General features: G+C 42.6%; 1 protein-coding gene across 2 annotated transcripts; it reads left to right on the forward strand.

Annotated features, from left to right (window-relative positions):
- Positions 1–4586: 4586 nt before the first annotated feature.
- On the forward strand, positions 4587–8234 carry Usp51 (ubiquitin specific peptidase 51). Of its 2 annotated transcripts, none has more exons than XM_013035752.1 (2): positions 4587–4675; positions 5511–8234. In XM_013035752.1, exon 2 carries the CDS (start codon positions 5560–5562, stop codon positions 7687–7689), a length of 2130 nt encoding a protein of 709 aa, XP_012891206.1. In that variant the 5' UTR covers positions 4587–4675; positions 5511–5559; the 3' UTR covers positions 7690–8234. The 2 variants fall into 2 exon arrangements, with proteins under 2 accessions (XP_012891206.1, XP_012891204.1); XM_013035750.1 differs by lacking the exon at positions 4587–4675 and adding an exon at positions 4813–4977.
- The last annotated feature ends 9969 nt before the right edge of the window (positions 8235–18203 follow it).

Genomic DNA, 18203 nt, shown 5'->3' on the forward strand with positions numbered 1-18203 from the left:
CACACACACACACACACACACACACACACACACACGATTACAAAAGAAAAAGAGAGCCACAGGACAATCAATCATAATGAGGAATCTGTGAAGCAACTGAGAGGTGAAGAGAATGGGCCCTGATTTCTAGAACTCTTTCCACCTCCAATGGAGAACCAGCATAGGGAGTAAATCTAGACATACCTAGAGGCAATGGTGGCATTCAAATTGAGGAACAAAGGGCTTGACCATCTGATGAGTACACAAATCAGGCTGTAAACAAAATATTGAAATAAAGTGCTTTTAGTCCTCTAAATGAATGACTTATGATAAAACTATTGAGCCCATGATAGACAGGGTAGCCAAACAGCCAATTTCTCACAAAGTGCATGGACACTGCTGACAGAATTTGGAAACTCTTGCACAGCCCATTCCCTGCTATGAGGAGGCCAAGCAGGGTCAGATATTCTTCCTACTGTCATTTCTTCAGTTTCTACCTTCTCAGAATATTTGCCCTGTATGCTGGTAAGGCCCTGAAGTCAGGGGGTAGACAAAAAGTATTAATAAAATGGTTGGGGGTATTTTCTTCATGCCATTTATGGTACCACCCAGAGATGATTGATCAGAATTATCATCAAAGTTGTGAAATTCTGTGAAATGTTGAGAGAAATCCCAGACTTTCTCCCTAGCCTTATGATCGGCAACATGTCTCAAATTCCAATACATGTTTCTCTAAGTAATTTCTCATTAGCTCTCTTACCTCAACCAGACAATGAAGTCTGGTAAATTATTACACATGGAATTCTTGCCTAATTTCACATTAAATGAAAATTTTACAAAGGTTTTGATTGAAAGTGTAGCAAGTGACTGAGATTCCTGTGCCCTAAGAAACTTAAGCAGAACGTGCCAAGTCTCAGGCTTTACTCTTCATGATAAGCCATTGAGGGGAATATTTCAGAAACTTTATAGCATCCTCTCAAATAGGGGCTGCAACAGCACTGGTGCTGGTCCTATGTTTTAGTCCTAATGATATCAACATTCTTCTGGAGATCTCACCACTTGCTGTGTTTTCTGCAGCTTCTCCTGTGAGGCCTCATTGCAAGGGGACCCATCAAATCATGTCCTTGGGTTCTGGGCAATTTGATTTCAAAATGGATTTTCAAGTGCTCCTCTTGTGTCCTGTGAAGATTTAATGAAATCATGGATGCAGAAACACAGAAGATTGCCAGGGATTGAGACATATGCCTGGAATCCCAGCCCTCAGGGAGAATGTGAGTTTGATGACAGCCTGGGCTACATAGTGACCAGCAGCCTCCACGAGAAAAGAAAAGAAAAAGTCAGAAGGAAAGGGAACACACACACACACACACACACTATTCTTAACATCATGTCCTATGACACACTGAACTCTGCTTCTCAACCACTCATTTCAAACACCAGACAAATGGAAAATTCAGCTTATTAGTTCTTATCCAAGAAAGAGATCTAACCTGTTCATTCAGCCACACACTTCGTGCTCACCATTGATAAAAAGCAGTCTGATCTGCTGACATGGTTGCTATTTTGAGATTTACAGAGTGAAGCATTATGAGCATTTTTTCTTTATTTTTTTATTATAGGGTAAAGGTGATATACGGAGGGATTACAGTTACTAAAGTCAGGTAAAGAGTTTATGTCTGTTTGGACAATGATTGTGACCATTTTTCAGGTTGTTTACATCATACCAAAGCAGGTACTGACCTTGTGGTGAGACATGAGACTACAACATGGCTGCCACCGTCTCCTTCCACAGAAAACACAACCACTCGTCCCCTTGCTCATCAAAACCTATTTTGACCATGTGAGACCAAAAGGACATTCTTCACAGTTTGGAAACATACAGAGGACGAGAATGATGAACATCATGTGCTGTTTCCCCAAAACACATGGGGGCCATGAAGAGCTCACTAGAGGCACAAGGGCCTATCAGCTGGCTTATCTCTGCTGTTGTATGGCATGTATACATGACAACAAGTGCTTGCTTGGCAACAAGTGAGTTGTTTCTGGAAAAGAAAACTCCTTAAGCACTCATGGCGAAGAAAACCTCTACCACCACCCTCACCTCCTCCTGGCAAACGCAAATACAACCAAGTTCAACCGGACATTCTCATGTTCTCTAGTTAGGACACTACTCAAAGTTTGGGTGACTACCCAACAGGCTTCTTTCCAGAAAGCTACAGCATTCTGGAGATTTGAGTGTTTATTCCTTCCCTCACTACAAGTAAAATGTCTCCTTTGTCAGGAGGGTATATACTTTGTTGCCATCACCCTGAAATAAAAAAAGAGGTCAATATAATTAGTGCTTTATAAAGCAAACTGGAAATCATGGTGATTTTCTGTATGCTCCCAGAAAATGCAAAAGACTTTCCTAATGAGAGTACACCATTGTAACCAGACCTATTATGGAAAAAAATGTTTCACTTCAATGGGGGTCGGGGGGGGGGGAAGCAGAATAGAGTACTCCTGTATTTCAGCGGAAAAAAGGTAACTGTCTATGTTATTACCCCTTCTGTTTTGTGTTTTCTATATAAAAATTTCCAAATATGAATGTTCATTATAAACAGTAATCCTGCCAAAAATTTGAAATTCCATTGGTTTGCTTGAAAAAAAGTTGCTGCTATGTGGCAGTAGCTCACACATGTAATCCTACCTACTAAGCAGGCTAAAATCTAAGAATCATGGTTCCATGCCAGCAGAAAAAGTTTTCGAGTCTCTTGTTTCCAATTAACCAGCAAAAAGCCTGAAGTGGAGTTGTGGCTGAAGTGATAGAGCACTAGCATTGATTGAGAAGTCCAAGTGATTATTTAAGGCCCTGAATTCTAAATTTAGTGCTAGCGCGCACACACATACACACACACACAAATCATAATGTAGCACACATGCTATGAAGTTAATCCTGCTATTTATTACTATTTCACACAGTTTACTAGACCCATTGTCACAAGTGGTAGTAAAAAATGGAGCAGGAAAATGTCACTTTCATGTTCAATGTGTCTAGGCCTTTATAATCAGTCCCCTGACGCCTCACATCCTGGGCCTCTTCCCATGAGTTAGTTAAGGCGCTTTGCTCCAATACACCCTACCAACAATACGTACTATTACTACATGCCTAAAGGTGGAGAGGCCAAATGAACATAGAATGAAACCTCTGAAAGCATGAGCCAGATGAACCCTTCCTCTCTTAAATTGATTGGTATTAGGTATTTGCTACGGAAATGGAGAGCTTATTATGAGACACTTTATTATCAGTTTATTATTATTATTCTCTTACTAGAGCTTTCTGAGCTTCACAGAGGATACACAGTTTGCCCATGGTTGGAAACATTATAATGATGTGAAAGTTTTATAATGTTCTTTTCCTGCTGAGAAGTTCCTCTGAAGAAGCCTGACTCTTATTTCAACCTCTCAACCCATAATCACTGTGGGGAATTGGAGAATTAAGGCAATTCTTCTCTCAGAGTCCATGTTGCTTTGTACTCGGTCAGAAGATTCAGAAAGATTCATGGATCTACTACCGAGTGTTATAAATCATTGACATTGATAGAAAGGAGGCATCTAGTAGATGCTACATTTGACCCTGGGAGAGAGAAATCTTAATCCTGAGGTATAAAGGGAGAGTGGGATGTAAAACTGTCCCGGAGAGATTCCTATGCCACTAAATATTTTGCTGGTAAATAGCAATCTTGAGAGTAGACAGGAAGGGCAGCATGACCTGTAGATAGCAGCTTTCCTGGGGGTTGTAACCTTGAATTTTGTTTCTGTCAGAGGGTGGGAAAGTTCTCCAGGCCTATGAACCATCTGTGTGGATACAAATTGTTATGTGTGCCCCCTACAATGCACCCTAGCCTCTTAGTGAAGGTTGATTTGTATCAATGTTGGCTTCCGGCTCCAGTATATAAACTGCCTCGTTGGGATTCTAGGGCCAAATGAGCAGAAACTTTTGTGAGACTGCCTGGTGTTGTGTTGTGTGCAGATCCCAAGGTGGGAGAGTGAAAGACTGCGGTGAAAGGTAAAGGCTGATATAAAGACCTTTTTATTTAAAATTTTACATCCACTGAGAGTGTTGTTAAATGTTAAGATTATTTCCATTTTCAGTTAACAAATGATTACAGCTAAGGCTCAGAGAGTTTAAGTATGGTGCCTGGTGTCACACAGGCAGTGAGAAGCTGGGTTTGGGTCTTTAATCCCTTGTTCATGCTTCTCCTCCCCTTTTCTCTAGTATAATATCCCCTCTCCACTTGACTCCCAGAGATCAGGTTCTAAAGGGTCTTGGAAGGATTTATGCCGGACTTGCCATACCTCCCCATCTGAATCTTGATTAATTTATTTGTTTTTCTGAAAATAATGGGCTTAAAGGCAGGTGAAGCCTGAACCCTCCATTCCTGGAGCTTTTCAGAAAATCTATCGTTGTTGTTGCCTCCAGGGGGAAAAAATCTGTTTCAGGAAGAGGTTTGTCTGCAGGAGCGGGACAGCCTTGCCATTCATCACTGCTGGAGGGCTGAATCCGGGGCTGGGGGCCCGCACGTCGAGAGGGGAGGGACCAGGGGGCGGCCCCCTTGTGACCAGCCCTGAGGAGAGGTCAGGAGAGAAGACTGGCTGAGAAGCGCCTGGACAGCAGCAGCTGCTGACGTTCCATATCACGCGCCTGGGGCCCAAGGTAACCAAGGCATTTATACAAACACGGGGCTGGGGGCGTTGCGGGGACGGTTCGGGAAGGAAGCTGAGACTTTGCGGGTCGTGTATCGTGGATGGCGGTAGCTTGGAGCCAGCGACGCTCGGAGGGAGTGAGAAGCGATTTGAACAGTAGGAGAAATCCTAGGAAATGAAGGGACTGAAGCGAGAAAAAAGGTGGGAGAGCACAGGAGCGAAAGAGCAAGAGAGGGCGCTAGAGCGTGGAGTACCGAAAGTGAGCTTGGTGGGAAGGGCAGAAGATGGATCAGACCGGGCCCAGAAGCATAGGTAAGCTAGGAGCCGGCGGGGCTGCGGGTCACTTTCTTTCTCTGAGTCCCTTTCTCAAAGGTAGCCTCCTTTCAGCCATATTTAAGACACGATGTTGACCTTAGTGGGTTGTGGGGTTTTTTTTTTTTGTTTTTTGTTTTTTTAAGATACAGGGAAAGAACGTCAGAGAAAGCTGTACCAATGCGAGGCTGCGCAAGAAAAGGGCAGTCAGAGGGTGGTGCCTTTTAAAACGAAGTTTCCATTCTTTCTACCCTGAAAGCTCAGGCTGTTTTTCCCCTTCCCATCCCCCGCCTTTTCTCCTTTTCCTTTCCGCCGCCCCCGCCCCAATAGCCGCATGAACCGATTGCTTTTAAACAGGTAACCATCTCGGGTGTACACCAGCTCCGGGAGCCTGAGTTAAGGGGGTGGAGCCCACGGCAGCGGCAGACGGAGCTCTAAGGGCAGTGGGAGGGGTCCCAGTGCGATAGCGGCGCACTGCGGCCATGACGCCGGGCATCTCGTTCTCAGAAGTTCCTATCTCCTTTCATCTACAGGCGCCGGTCGTTTGCAAACGCATTTCTTCACCCGCCTGGAAGTGGGCTGATGATGGCCCAGGTTCCAGAAGCTTCCCGGTCCTCTGAATGTGATGCGGGCTTGAGTTCGGGCGGCGGGGGAGGAGCCTCTGAAGAGCAGGCGGCTGAGAAGGCGGGGAAAATGGAGGAGGAGGAGGCGATGGGGACAGCGCAGACATACGCGGTCCAGGAAGCCGAAATGAAGCTGGAGTCTGAACAAGAGACCAAACCCGCGCCTGAGGAGAACTTGCCATGGAGCAGCGGTGGCGATGAGAAGGTGCTCCTACCAACCCCCTCTTCCTATCACGGCAGCATCTCGTCCTTTAGCCCGCGCCGCAAGCCCCGCCCTCGGCCCCAGTCCCGCTCCCGCTGCTCCCGCGGCCCTCTAAGGTTCTTAGTCCCACCCCCGCCTCCAATCCGGCTCCCGCCGCCGCCGCCGCCGCCCCCATCGCGTGCCCCGGCTTGGCGCCGATCCCGGCGTAGATACAGGCCTATATCCAGGCCCCAGACACGGAGAAGCTGCCCTAGTGACCTAGGCGGCTTTAGCGATCCAGGCGGCTTTGGGGACTGGTTGCAGGAAGTTGAGTTTGATCAGGGTCCCACAGGCTGCTCTCATGTGGTGAGCTTTAAAGTAGCCAAAAACTGGCAGAAGAATCTGCGAATGATCTACCAGCGTTTCGTTTGGAGTGGAACCCCGGAGACTAGGAAACGTAAGGCAAAGTCATGCATCTGTCATGTATGTAGTACCCATATGAACAGACTACACTCTTGTCTATCCTGTGTTTATTTTGGCTGCTTTACTGAGAAACATATTCATAAACATGCAGAAGCCAAACAGCACAATTTAGCAGTAGACCTCTATCATGGAGTTATATATTGCTTTATGTGTAAGGATTATGTATATGACAAAGATATAGAACAGATTGCCAAAGAAACAAAAGAGAAAGTTATGAAAGGATTAACTTCCACCTCAACAGAATTTTCCTATGAACAGTTTATGCCATTGGGGGTTGAAGATAATCAGTCAACCTGTGAATCAAAGGAACAGGAGCTCAATTTGGTGAAACCCAAGAAAAAGAGGAGAAAAAAGGTAGTCTATACTGTAGGCTTGAGAGGGCTAATCAACCTTGGGAACACCTGTTTTATGAATTGTATTGTGCAGGCACTTACTCATATTCCTCTGCTGAAGGATTTCTTCCTGTCTGATAAGCACAAATGTATAATGACAAGCCCCAGTTTGTGTCTGGTATGTGAAATGTCTTCACTTTTTCATGCTATGTACTCTGGGAGCCGAACTCCTCATATTCCCTATAAGTTACTGCACCTGATATGGATTCATGCAGAACATTTAGCAGGGTACAGGCAGCAGGATGCCCACGAGTTTCTTATTGCAATATTAGACGTGCTGCATAGACACAGCAAAGATGATAGTGATGAACAGGAAGCCAGCAATCCCAACTGCTGTAATTGCATCATAGACCAAATCTTTACAGGTGGCTTACAGTCAGATGTGACATGTCAAGCCTGTCACAGTGTCTCCACCACCATAGACCCATGTTGGGACATCAGCTTGGATTTGCCTGGTTCCTATGCCACATTCAGTTCCCAGAACTCAGAGTGGGCTGACAGTACAATGAGCAGGGATGACCATATACCAGGAATCCCCTCCCTTACAGATTGCCTACAGTGGTTTACAAGGCCAGAGCCCCTAGGAAGCAGTGCCAAAATCAAGTGCAGTAGTTGCCAAAGCTACCAAGAATCTACCAAACAGCTCACAATGAAGAAATTGCCTAAGGTGGCCTGTTTTCACCTCAAGCGGTTTGAACATGTAGGCAAACAGAGGCGAAAGATTAATACTTTTATCTCTTTTCCCCTGGAGCTGGACATGACTCCATTTTTGGCCTCTACTAAAGAGAGCATCATGAAAGACGGCCAGCCACCAACAAGTTGTGTGTCTGATGAGAATAAGTATTCCTTATTTGCAGTGATTAACCACCATGGGACTTTGGAAAGTGGCCACTACACCAGCTTCATCCGTCAACAAGAGGATCAGTGGTTCAGCTGTGATGATGCCATCATCACCAAGGCTACCATTGAGGACTTACTCTACAGTGAAGGGTATTTACTATTCTACCACAAGCAATGTCTAGAGAAAGACTAGTCTTACCAGAGCACTAACCATAAAAAAATTCAAAGAAATGATTAGGTTAAGGATCCTGAAGTGACACACAAATCTACCTGAAATGGACGATTATAATAATACCCTTATAACAATGAGCACCTCTTGAAGTAACAGGAAAACCTACTTAGAACGGACAATGACAATAATACCTATATATGACATGTGGCATCTGGATATAAAGGACTTACTTTACTATGACCCCTGGGTCTGTAGAAGAAAAGAATTGAATACTAACCAGTGACCATTCAGCCTTATTAAGAGATAGGGAGGGAGACCAGGTTGAAAATGGTCACAGTGAATATAGTTAAAGTGCAAAGAATGCTCAAAAAGGCAAAAGGTGAGGGAAGAGATATTCTGACACTACTATATGCCATTTATTTCTACAAAAATATTGTGGAGAGTCTGGGAACATTCATTAGAAAAAAAAAGTTTTAGAATGGATGTACCAGCTGTGGGTAACCAGCCAAATATTGAAAAAATATTTTAAAAGAAAAAAATTTAAAGCTTTAAAAGAGAAACATTTTTTTAAAGAACCCATTTTTAAAAGTTTTGAAAGAACATTTTTAAATGTTAAGAACTTTAAGTTAAATATTTTTAGAAGAAAATAGTTAAAATATTTTTTTGATTTTAAAATGATTCAAAATTATTACTGGTGTTTAAACATAGAATATTTAGAAAATCTTAAAATTTAAGGTAGGTGAAATAAAACAAAGTTAAAAAGAAAGTTTACCAAAAAAGTTTGTGAAAGAGGTGAAATAAAGTTAAAAAGAAAGTTTACCAAGCGAGTTAGTGAAAGAGACACTTTGTTTTAAAAGTTAGGGGGGAAAATCTTCTAAAACCTAATATTTTATTAAATTTTCACAATATAAAAACTTCACAATGTGCAGAATGGAGTGAAAATTCAAGTTAAATTCAGAAAAACTGTTGAGATTGAAATTTCAGAACCAGACAAAAGTTGTTCCAAAAGTTTAAAAAGGTTAGAGAAAGACAATTTGAAAACATAAAAAGAACCTTACATTAGTAGAGACTTAAATGAAAACATTAAATATTGAAGGATAATAGTTTAAGGAAAAGAAAATAAGCTTAAAATTTACATAGAAAGTGATAAAAGACAAGAAACCATTCAAATAAAACTTAAAAGTTTTTAAATTTTATTTTTTTATTTACGGATCTTAAGAGACAGACGGGTATAAAAGAAGTAAGAGGAGGCAGGAGTTACAAGACAAAGGGGTTTGATATTATAGATATTATTTGGTTTTTATGTTAATACATAAATACAATGTGAAAAAAGGTGGACCCTTTAACCCTTATGTGACCATCCAATTGTGAGATAACAGCAAAGCCTAATCACCAGTCCACCATTCACTCAGATTCATGCTCCTTCTAATTTCCTAAAGGAAGTAGAGCTATTTAGACAAATCAATTCATTTGACAAAGATAAAGACTTTAGGGACTTTGCCTTTCAGAAATGCGTTTAAATGTTTTTTTTTAATTTTGTTTTGTTTGTTTCATAGCTTCTGATAGGTGGGTTGTGATAATTGTGCAGCTTAGTGAAATCAGATTACAACTGTGAAGCTCTGCTTTTGGGATTTGAACTTCCTAGCCTGACTGAGAAGGTGGTAGGGACCCATGTCTGAGGACCTGTGGCCCACCCTCTCTGCTTTGAGTTTTTCCCTTCATGGGAAAATTCTTTTTTTTTTATTTCTGCAGTAGAGCTATGGGTTTGTGCTTAGCAGTCCTTCTGCTCATTCCTTATTCCCTTTTTATTTCCTTATCCCTTTCACTCATGCCTGGTTCCCTGAACCCCTCACTTTCCTGGCCTTTTATAGGTCTCTTGAGCCCCAGCCCACATGGCTGGTTAAGGCTTCCTTAACCATTCACCTAGTGGTTCCTCTAAGCCCTCACAGATGACTTCTCTGGAGCCTGCCTTGGATATTGTAGGCCAGTATAAGTTAGATAATTGTTCCTCCCTCCCCATCTTTATCCTACTTACTGTGCCTCCAAAGTACGTTGTCCATATCTTGGTGATAGTACTTATTCTACTGTGATCCTACTGTAGCTTTGTGATTGTCTGCCTCTCTTCACCAGGCATCCTGAGAACAGAGGGCCATGCCTTACTCATTTTTTTGTGTTAATAAATGTTTGTTAAACGTGAGAGTGACTTCTGTTATTTACCTTATTTACCTTGTCAATAATGTGTTTTCCACCCATTCCCTCACTCATCAAGCTCTCATTAAGTGCCCAGTGCTGTAATATAATGTGATCAATGTATCTTTCCCAAAGGTAATATGTGAAATGCATGTGGCTGCAGGGAATGGCTTAAGAAATGAGATGCTCATTGAGAAAAAAATAGCTAGACTGTGGATGGAAGCCCAGATACAGTGTATGGAAGAGTGGAGACATGGAAGTTGGCAGTGTGGGGGACTGGGTGGAAAGTGGGAAACAGCCACTGAAAGTAAAGCTGACTCCTCTGTTATATATGTGGTAATGCTGCCCCTCATCCAGTGGCCCTTAGCTCACCTCAGTATGTCTCACTACAGTACACCTATATAGAATACACCACATTCGTTTACCTTTTCCATGAGACAGCATACTTTGACCATTCGATAGTGACAGCTATTGCACATCATGTCTCTGCCACTGAAGAATGGTGTCTGGTGGCTTTGTTTATTAGAGAACCTATGGGGACTATAGTCTACTTGCTTAGCAATCTCATTCTTCCACCCTTCCTTGTAGTACAAGTAGGAGGGCTATGAATCACTTGACCCTGTTTCTCCCCTGCTAGCCATAGTGGCCACATCCCTCAGATTGGGTCTGATTAGTGTTTAGTTTCTCCATAAACCTCTCACAAGAGGAAAGCTGCTTGCCTACAAGCAAAGTGAGAGGAAAGGGCTAGGGTCCCAGTATCCCCTTCAAGAGCACACCACCGTCCCTTCCCCTGCACCTTCTGCAACACACACACACACACACACACACACACCCTGAGAAGTGGAAGTAGAGCTGCCCAACAGGTAAAGTGGCATCTTTGAGCAAAAAAGCCAGGCGAGAGAGAGAAGCCCTGAGTCAAGCACTGGAAAAAAAATGTACACTCAGTGACAGAGACAGAGCTTCCTTCTACCTCACCTGGAGGTTTCACTATTTTTTAAAGTGCCATATTCACTAAATCATTTGTGTGTGGGGGGGGAGGAATGTGTGTGTGCATGTGCGTGCACCTGTCCTAAGCTTGAACTTGGTCTGGGTGCTGTTCCTGAGCTTGCATCACAGCTCTACTTCTGATTTTTCATAGTTAACTGGAAATAAGTGTCACCGACTTTTCTGCATGGGATGGCTTTGAACCGTGATCCTCAGATCTCAGCTTCCTGAGTAGCTAGGATTACAGGCATCAGCCATAAGCGTATCATTCACACTAAGTCTATTAAGGCATATCTTTAAGGAATATTTAAGTTCAAACCATAGCAACCGCTTAGCAGTTGTTAACTTAAACTGTTGACAGTTTAGGAAGAATCCTAAAGCAGTTTCCATTTTGGCCCCTGTCTTAGTCTTCTTGTGCTATACGACAAAACATTTGAAATGAGTCATTTAAGAGGAACAGATCTTATTTCCCACTGCTTTAGAGGTGTCTGGACCATGGGCTGCTGCTTTTTTCCAAGATAGTACTCTGCTGCCTCCAGAGAGAGGAACAGTATGTTCAACATTATGTTGGTAGAAGGACAGAAAGGCAAACAGGGACCTGGCTAGGTTCCCTCAGTCCTTTTATAAGAAAACTGGCATGTTTGATGGCTGAATGACTCTTGACCTAATCACCTCCAAAGGGATATATGGAATACTGTTATATTGGGGATTACTTTTCAACGTAGGAATTACTGAAGATATAGCAGTTCTTAAGTGTACATAATATCTATGAAGGTGAGTGGGAAGATGACTGCCAATCACATGGCTCTCTGCCTGCCACATCCCCACAGCCGGAATGGAAGACTCGTTTCAGGTGAGAATTTGTTTGTATTTTTCATTTTTTATTTTGTTGTACTGAAGTTTTAACTCAGTGCCTCACACTTGCTGGGCAGGTGCTTTATCCCTTAAGTCATGCCACATGAGAATTTTTATTTTTGTGGAGACAGATGAGCTCTGCTTATAAATACCTTGAGAAAGAGCCTCATGACATAGTATGACCCCCATCAAATTGTGATGACTTTTGAATATTAGTTTGTCTTGCTATGGAGTTTTCAAGGCAATTTGTTCAAAATGAATGAATGAATCCAGTACCTTGAAATTTGGACCTGTGCACATATTGGAAATTTAGATGTGGAGTTTGAATAACATGTATAAAGAGATGAAGGAAGTGTGTGCTGGTGGCTCATGCCTGTAATCCTAACTATTCAGGAGGCTGAGATCTGAGGACCACAGTTTGAAGCCAGCCCAGGCAGGAAAGTCTGTGGGACTTTTACTCCAATTAACTACCAAAAGAAAGTCCAAAGTGTAGCTATAGTTTAAGTGGTAGAGCACCAGACTTGAGGGAAGAAAAAAAGACAGCGCTCAAGCCCTAGGTCCGAGCCCCAGTGCTGTCACATACACACAAAGTGATAAGAAGCACATATCCAAAGTTGCAGGAGAGACAAAAATTAAATCACTAACAGCTGTGGCCAGGGAACATGGGGATTTGGGTTTGGAAGTAGGTTAAAGAGCAAATAGCCAAATAACCTATTTTTTTCTGGTTGATGTTTAAGTAGCAAATGAGGAATGAGAAGGCCCTTGATGGCCTGAGACGTAGTTCCCCTACCTTACTGGCCACTTACCTTCCTACGGAATTACTCTATATTATACTTTGACAGAAATTTGGGAAGGATAAGAACATCTCAGTGGTCCTGGGAATCCCAATGAGGCCACTGCTACTGAAAATAACCCAGATATCACATGCATGTACCAGTCTGCTTCAGCCAGAATGGCTCTATTGATTTTGATCTGCATTTTAATGGTAGAACCCAGAGAGAGTACAACAAAGAAAGGAAGACAGGAAGACAAGATTGTACCTTGGCCACAAAGCCACATATAAAAGTAAGCCTTGTCTGGACAACTTGCATTTATCTTACTCCCCTTCCAGCTCCACCACATTTACAGCTAGCTCCAGGGATACATCCTCCAGTAAAGCTTCTCAGATCTCAATATGTAAGGGGGGAAGGGCTTTGAAAACAAATGAACACTGCCCAGACAGGACTCCAGTACACAAAGAGGGGGCAGTTGGGTCATTTAGATTGGACCCTAGCCCCAACTTTTACCTCTCATAGCCCTGCCCCTCTGTAAGCAGAGGAGGCCTTCATAGTGACAAAGAAGGAAGATGATTTGAGAATACCTGCCAAACAGACCTAGACCTCAGATAGAAGTCACTGAAGGAAAGTAATTTAGAATTGCACACTTATTATGAAGGGAAATGTGATGGTTTTTTTTTCTTTGCCCCTCAGTAAGGGTATTTTCTCAGCTATAGCTAAGTGTTGCTCAATTCTGGATTAGCAGGCTGAGAAGAAATTGCTGACTAGGCCATTTGCTACCCTTGCAGCCTGTGGCTTGGATCTTAGCTGCTCTAAGACTTCCCTGTATCTTTTATTGGAGATAAGCAGACAAAAACTAATTTATAGCCAAGCACTGGTGGCTCAGGCCTGTAATCCTAGCTACTCAGCAGGCTGAAATCTGAGGATCCTGGTTCCAAGCCAGCCTGAGCAGAAAAGTCCTTGAGACTCATCTCCAATTAACCAGTAAAAAGCTGGAAATGGAGTGGTAGAGTGCTATCCTTGAGTGAAAAAAGCTAAGAAAATGAGGTCCTGGGTTCAAGCCCCAGTACTAGCAACAAAAAAAGAAACAAACAAAAAATAATTTATAACTATTTGTATATCTTCTGACCTTCTATTTTGTCACATACAAAGTGACAGTCAAGGCAGTATCTACAGGTTCTTTTATTCAGCAGATTGGAGAAAAGTACCTCTTACTATGCCAGCGACTAGAAATACAAAACCAAAGAACTGGACACAAGCAAATGAGAAGCCAGGTGAGATGGTTTATGCTTCCAGTGCTAGCTAGCTACACGGGAGGCTGAGTTTGGAAGATCATGGATTTTTATTTCCAATATGCCAGCAAAAAGCTAAAAGTTGGAGGTGTGGTTTAAATAGTAGAACGCCAGGCTTGAGTGAAAATACTAAGGAACAGTGCCCAGGCCCTTAGTTCAGTCCCCAATGCAAGCACGTGCGCGCGCACACACACCCCCCACCCCACGAGACAGTCCTTTAAAATTAATGTTACTAAATGCACAAGGATCACTTGCTATCTACAACTTGACACTTGGAAAGTACAATTTCTACAGAGATTCAAAGAATTAATAAAATTCTTCAGCTGGTACATACCCTCTTATTAATAAACAAATAAAATGAACAGTCATATAGGAAAACCTCAGACAGGCATGATACAATATGCTTGTCAAACCTGTAGTGAGTAAGCTGTGTTTTGGTGGCTCACGCTTGTAATCCTAGCTACTCAGAAGGCTGAAATCTGAGGCTCAAAATTCAAAGCCAACCCAGCTAGAAAAGTCTGTGAGACTCTTATTGCCAATAAACTGATCAGAAAAAGCTGGAAGTGATGTTGTGGCTCAAGCAGTAGAGTGCTAGCCTTGAACACAAAGAGGCTTAGAGATTGCACCCAGGCCCTGAATTCAAGCCCCAGAACTGGCAAAAAAAAATTGGAATGAATGGGTCTGGATGGTTTATGCTCTTCAAGAGTTCAGTGGTTCCACACATGCGTATACTTCTGAAATATCCTGGTGGACTTAACTTACACACATAAGAAGATCCCTGTCCAGAGTTTCTGACTCAGTACTAACAAACATACTGGGTGACTCTGATGCTCTTGGAGTAGGGATTATACTTTTAGACCAATGGCTGTGGGGTATGTATACCAATAGCATCAAGACAAGGTATTTAGTTCCAGTACCATGAACCCTGTCTGATGCTATGGATCCTAGCACTACTTTATTTCTCATAGATCTCCATCCACAGCAGGTGTTGGAAGAACATTAGATGTGGCTGGTATAGGAGTGTCAACGGGAAAATTGCTGTTACTTTGTTCTTGGTATCCTGGAACTTATTTTTGTCAGTTGTGGTGCTTGAAGTTGGGGCCTGGGTGCTGTCCCTGAGCTCTTTTGCTCAAGGCTAGAACTCTACCACTTTGAGCAACATTGGTTTGCTGGTGGTTAATTGAAGATAAGTGTCACGGACTTTCCTACCCAGTCTGGCTTTGAACTGCGATCTTCAGATCTCAGCCTCCTGAGTAGCTAGAATTATAGGTGTGAGCCACCAGCTCCCAGCTCCTGGGACCTTTAAATTGCCCCTTCATTGTACACCACACAATCTGCCTTCTCTCATGGGATCTCAAAGATATTCCTACCTTGGGGTAAACATTCCGAAAAAGGAGACTGCCCCTGACTAGCACTGCAGGGAAAGTGTTCGCAACTGGCTTTCAGTCCAGTGTGGACTCCTGTCATGTGGCAAGTCTCCTCCAAGTTCTGGCCTCTCTCCCAGTTTCTCCCACCTTTACACCCAGCTCCACTGATCCAACATACAAGCAGTCTCCTCACACCCCACATCAAGCAGGTAGATGGTTCCCAGAGCACAGAGAAACTGCAAAAGCAGGACATCCAGCATGTAGTGACTTCTGTCACTGCAGTTGATGCTGCCATGAATATCATCTTACATCTTCACTTCCCACAGTTGGCTAGGTATCTGTCAATGGGACAAATATCTGGAAATCTATTCATAAGCTTTCCCTTGAGAGTCTGGTGCAGGCCTGGCACAAGAGTAATGAGACAAACCTGCTCCCTGCCATCAAAGAGCTCAGAGTCCACCAGGAGAGACAGATGCATCAGATGACAGAAATAGCCCGGAGTACACAGGGTTGGAATGGGGAATGTCAGGTACAGCCAGGGAAAAACACAAACCACCAAATGAGAGTAACATCCACCCTATCATTTCTAACACAAGGCCAGTACACCTCATCCAGTGTCAGACACAGTATTTGCCCTCACAGGGGACTCGGTAAAGATTTATTTTTGGGAGGTGGGGTGGGGGGTACAGCAGTAGATAGGCCTTCCATTCTGACACTCAGGTTGCCATGTGAGGCAGGATCCTGGGATTTTTCCCAACCTGTCCCCTGATTTGCTGTGTGTTGAGGAGCCAGTCATCACCCTTTCTGGCCTTCTTTCTCTAAGTGATAGGGAAGCAACCATGGCCTGACAAGGTAGATTAATGGGTGAGAGCATGGGCTATGGATCAACATGGGTTTTCTCCTGACTCTCCACACTTGGCTGTGTGTCACAGGAAACCTAACCACACTCTGCCTTACATCCCTCATGTGTGAAGTGAGGCTGATTATGCTGGTAACACCCAGGTGCTGCTGTTGGGGAGAATATGCATTGTGTAAAGAAATACCATGTGCTTAGTACAAATTCTGCTGCCTAGAAAACTCCCGGAGTCTGTAAAGTCTATGTTCCCTGTCAAAACAGAAGCTTATTTGCACTTCATGGCCTTTGCAAGCATTACTCTGTCTGGATAGACTTTTCCCCGTAGTTTACCTTCTCTTCACTCTGAATTGACCTGAAACATCACCTGAAGAGATTCTCTTTGAAACCCTTCAATTAAAGCCCAGTCCACCTCCATTTCCTGAGATTTTTACCTACTCTGTTAATTTTCTTGACCTCATTTCTTTTGCAAAATGTGTATTTTTACTGTGTATCCCCTAATTGAGTCAAAAGGTCCCAAGGGCAGGGTGTTGCACCTTCCTCTTAAATACTGCACTTCTGATTCTTAGAAGAGGATGCAGCATATGTGAACTTTCCAAAATCCTATGTGGATAAAAATGAAAAAAAAAAAAACTTGGTTTGCCACATGCTAGGATCTTGCCCATTTCACAAAGGAGACAAAGTAATTAATCCAATCTTCCACATCAAAAACTACATAGAGATAAAGCTGGGGAATGACTTAGGTGGTGCAGCACCTGCCTGGCATGTGAAAGGCCCTTTAACAACCACTTTTGTCTACTTTTTCCTGCTGCAGGGCTTTATCTTATGGAATTGATTCCTGCTTCATTTTTTTTTTCATTCAAGGATAACGTTCTTTTACATGCACTACATCACTACTTCCAGATTTTGGAAATATATATCTCATGGACTTCTCTGCCTGGACTGGTTTCAAACATGATTCACAGACCTCAGCCTACTGAGGAGCATGTATTACAAGTGTAAGCCATCAGTCCTCAGCAGTAACTTAATTTTTTTCAAACACATCATTAGAGTATCAACATGTTTGGAAGGATTACAGTTTATAATGAACACTTATTAATTTTTATAGAAACAAAACAATACAAAAATTAGTAACAGATATTAACACACAGTGTAAAAAAACAAAACAGGTAAACAAAGAAATTTGCACCTTTTTTTCTTTAATATTAGACTAGTGAGCTCCCACTAGGAAAAGTTCCTTTAAAATTTTCTAAGAGTATACAATCCAACTTTAAATTCAGCTTAACTTGCAATATGAGTTTATAATGAGCTACATTGAAATCTTGCTCCAATCTAAAATGATGGCAATAAATATCTCCACAGAAGAGATATTTACTTGCAGTGAGGGTAGGAATGGATACCCATGTCTCTAGAATACTGTGGCTTTATGGAAACAGGCCTGTTGTGTAGTCAGCCAAATGAAGACTGTACATTTATTGACCCTTTGGGTAATGTCAGAAGACTATCTTTAGAAGGGAGGATATTTGTTCCCTTGAGTGCTTAAGGAGTTTTCTTTTCCAGAAACAACTCACTTGTTGCCAAGCAAGCACTTGTTGTCATGTATACATGCCATACAACAGCAGAGATAAGCCAGCTGATAGGCCCCTGTGCCTCTAGTGAGCTCTTCAAGGCCCCCATGTGTTTTGGGGAAACAGCACATGATGTTCATCATTCTCGTCCTCTGTATGTTTCCAAACTGTGAAGAATGTCCTTTTGGTCTCACATGGTCAAAATAGGTTTTGATGAGCAAGGGGACGAGTGGTTGTGTTTTCTGTGGAAGGAGACGGTGGCAGCCATGTTGTAGTCTCATGTCTCACCACAAGGTCAGTACCTACTTTGGTATGATGTAAACAACCTGAAAAATGGTCACAATCATTGTCCAAACAGACATAAACTCTTTACCTGACTTTAGTAACTGTAATCCCTCCGTATATCACCTTTACCCTATAATAAAAAAATAAAGAAAAAATGCTCATAATGCTTCACTCTGTAAATCTCAAAATAGCAAACATGTCAGCAGATCAGACTGCTTTTTATCAATGGTGAGCACGAAGTGTGTGGCTGAATGAACAGGTTAGATCTCTTTCTTGGATAAGAACTAATAAGCTGAATTTTCCATTTGTCTGGTGTTTGAAATGAGTGGTTGAGAAGCAGAGTTCAGTGTGTCATAGGACATGAT

This window comes from Dipodomys ordii, unplaced genomic scaffold (genome assembly GCF_000151885.1).
Source record: "Dipodomys ordii isolate 6190 unplaced genomic scaffold, Dord_2.0 Scaffold219, whole genome shotgun sequence".
Taxonomy (NCBI): Eukaryota; Metazoa; Chordata; class Mammalia; order Rodentia; family Heteromyidae; genus Dipodomys; species Dipodomys ordii.